Below are 2,899 nucleotides of genomic sequence, written 5' to 3' on the forward strand. Positions count from 1 at the left end.
CATATATTTAAATACCACAACATGAACAACTTGTCAACGTAACAGTTGTAAAAAGCGCTATATAAATACATTTGATGTTGACTTTGACTAGTGAAATTAACTATGGGTATTTTCTGATAGAACAGCCATAGGATAACTTCTTGAGTTATGCCTTTAACCAGGTGAGATTAATTGATGGTTGAGGACAGGACAATACACTGAACTATGACTTACAAAGTCATCTACTCATAGAATGTATCCTAGCCAGTACAGTACAGTAGTACAGTACAGTAGTGGGCAACTGTGCCTCATCCACCCTCACCCTCAGGTTTAGTGTTGTGATGTATGTGCATTTAAACGACTGTTGGTGTGTGGGTCTTTATCAGTCATTGTCATTATGTTTATTCATGCTTGTGTTCACATCATTCATGTTTGCTGTAGTTGTGTTAGCGTTCACTGCTTATGTTATATGTGAGTGGTGTTGTCTTTCACGTGTGTAAACAAACGTCTATCACTATCGAGGCACTGTGTGTCCTGCTCCTCACCCTATGGCACTGTTAAACTTCATGAGGCTCTCACACAGTTTCAGGCACAGCACCGGGACGCTGCACTTATCGTGGTTGGGGATTTCAACAGCGCTAACCTCAAGCATGCAGTGCCCAACCTTTATCAGCATATAATCTTCCCCACCAGGGGAAATAGGACACTCAACCACTGCTACATCCCATACAAGGACATGTTGTTCTCACTAGCCATTATTCTGTGCAAATGAATATATGGGCAGAGTTAAAGGATTATTCCACCAAATCCTTATACAAAGAGCATGTAATTGGAACAAATTTGTTTTGTACATGCCTCTCTGAAAACAGATGCATCTATTAAGTACTGGAATGATACAAAGGTGACCATCAGAAGAATCAAGTATTTATGATTTTATGTGGATATTATAAAAGTGAAATTACAGACTAAGGCTTGTTAAACTGTTTAGAAGATCTGTCTTTGAATTCTACCAGTCTGTTAATATAATATGTTTGATAAGTACACTTGCATAAATTCACTTGCAAAAACATATATATTTCTACAAAATATGTTTTTCTTCCAGACTTCACTGAGAAATGAGGTTCCTGTTCTTGATTATATACCTTTACTCAGACTGCTTTTTTAAGTTAGATTTTCTATTTTAGTTTTTCATATGATTACAGTGTCCTTTTCATTGAATGTTTATGCATATATTCTCTTTGCGTTTTCAGATGCACAATGTCAGGTGGTGGGGGTTGTGCAAAAGGACCCTCTCATAACGGCTGAACTTGGAGCCAATCTGGCAATTCTTTGTAATTATTCCTCCGACTTTATGCATAAAGTTTCATGGTACAAGCAGACTATCGGAACAAGACAACTACTAGTTGCAGACTCTCAGCGCTACTCAAAAGAAGCCACATTTTATAATGGTTTTGACAAAAAACATTATATTGTACAAACTGAAGACAGCAGTTGTGCTTTGAGCATTGTGAAAACAGAGCAGTCTGATTCTGCGACCTACTACTGTGCCGTGGCTTTTATAAATATCATTACTTTTGGAGATGGAACAGTTTTGGTGATCAAAGATTCTGAAGGTTAGTTACACTTTCAACCAAAATGCTAATGCAGAAATAAGAATTTTAATTGGACATTATTGCAGATATTTATTATCAGACATTTTGGATCAAGGACTTTTTATTTGGTAATATTTTATGTTACACATTAGTTGATTACTTCATTTTTAAAGTTAGAGTTTATACTATTTACATATCAATTGTATTTGTTACAATTAATTTCATTATTACAATTTTTCTCTTCTAATTCTTTACTTTTTAAGGTGCACATTATTCCAACCACACACTTCTCCAGCAGCCTATGTTGGAACCAGTTCATCCAGGAAACTCTGTGACTCTGCAGTGTACAGTCCTCACAGAGATCTGTGCCGGAGGACACAGCGTCTATTGGTTCAGACATGGTTCAGAAGAGTCTCAACCAGGAATTTTTTATTCTAATGGACATAGCAAGGGTCAGTGTCAGAAGAGCTCTGTGGCTGACTCTCTTACAGAGAGCTTTGTGTATGAGCTCACAAAGAGGAATCTCAGCCTCTCTGATGCTGGTACTTACTACTGTGCTGTGGCTCTTTGTGGAGAGATACTGTTTGGGAATGGAACTACACTGTTCTTCAATGGTAAGGATTGCAATATAATGTCAGGTGAAAAAAGCAAACTCTAGATCAACATTCAATTACTACTACTTGGTGTTTTAACACCAGGTTAAATAGATTAAAGATAATACATAGTATACTTAGAGATAGCATACTATTAAAAATTATGGATATTTATAGACTACTGTAAAATACTGAGTGGAGTTACAGTTTCCTCCCACATTCCAGTGTCGTGCATGTTAGCATAACTTGGTGTCTCAGCCTAACATGCATATGGGCTGGTGCCCTGTCCAGGGTTGGTCCCAACATTGCGGCCTGTGCTGCTGAGATAGGTTCTGGTCCCCCTGAATTGGATTAAGTGGTTTGAAACATGAATTAATTAAACTGTGTATTCTCAGCTATTGAAGTGATTAGTTGTATGACAATGAAGGGCTGGCTCATATATCAGCTTAAAAATGTATTCTCAAGCACTGTCATGTTATTTCTTTCTTATTGAGGTAAATGCATTTAACTTCTGTGGTTAATAATGGTTTATTTTGGGGTGTTTAGGATTGAAATACATGTTTAAATACATGAACTAAACAAGGTAGAAGGTGTGGACAATCAAACGAGGGGTGGAGAAAACTAAACTATTGCCTGGAATTAAAATACACAAGACAGGGAAAACACGGAACAAGGAAGTTGGGAGGGACTAATTGTGACACATTTATTTTGAGCATATAATTGATCCAACAAGGG

The 2,899-nt window shown here is 37.2% G+C and overlaps 1 protein-coding gene across 1 annotated transcript; it reads left to right on the forward strand.

The window, feature by feature from the left end:
• The first annotated feature begins 721 nt into the window (after positions 1–721).
• Positions 722–2,364, forward strand: LOC145643489 (uncharacterized). The gene is made up of 3 exons (XM_081694832.1): positions 722–804; positions 1,230–1,592; positions 1,835–2,364. The coding sequence occupies exons 1-3, from the start codon at positions 756–758 to the stop codon at positions 2,227–2,229; spliced, it is 807 nt and encodes a 268-aa protein (XP_081550958.1). The 5' UTR covers positions 722–755; the 3' UTR covers positions 2,230–2,364.
• Positions 2,365–2,899: the final 535 nt, after the last annotated feature.

Source organism: Electrophorus electricus, chromosome 13 (genome assembly GCF_041902795.1).
Source record: "Electrophorus electricus isolate QZ-2024a chromosome 13, ASM4190279v1, whole genome shotgun sequence".
In the NCBI taxonomy this organism is placed as follows: domain Eukaryota; kingdom Metazoa; phylum Chordata; class Actinopteri; order Gymnotiformes; family Gymnotidae; genus Electrophorus; species Electrophorus electricus.

Bases quoted from the DNA above. Each gene is read 5' to 3' on its own strand.
- LOC145643489 (XM_081694832.1), top strand. From the start codon at position 756: ATGGGCAGAGTTAAAGGATTATTCCACCAAATCCTTATACAAAGAGCA. The intron at 805-1,229 runs GTAATTGGAACA...TTGCGTTTTCAG, and splicing joins AATCCTTATACAAAGAGCAT to ATGCACAATGTCAGGTGGTG. The intron at 1,593-1,834 runs GTTAGTTACACT...TTACTTTTTAAG, and splicing joins GGTGATCAAAGATTCTGAAG to GTGCACATTATTCCAACCAC.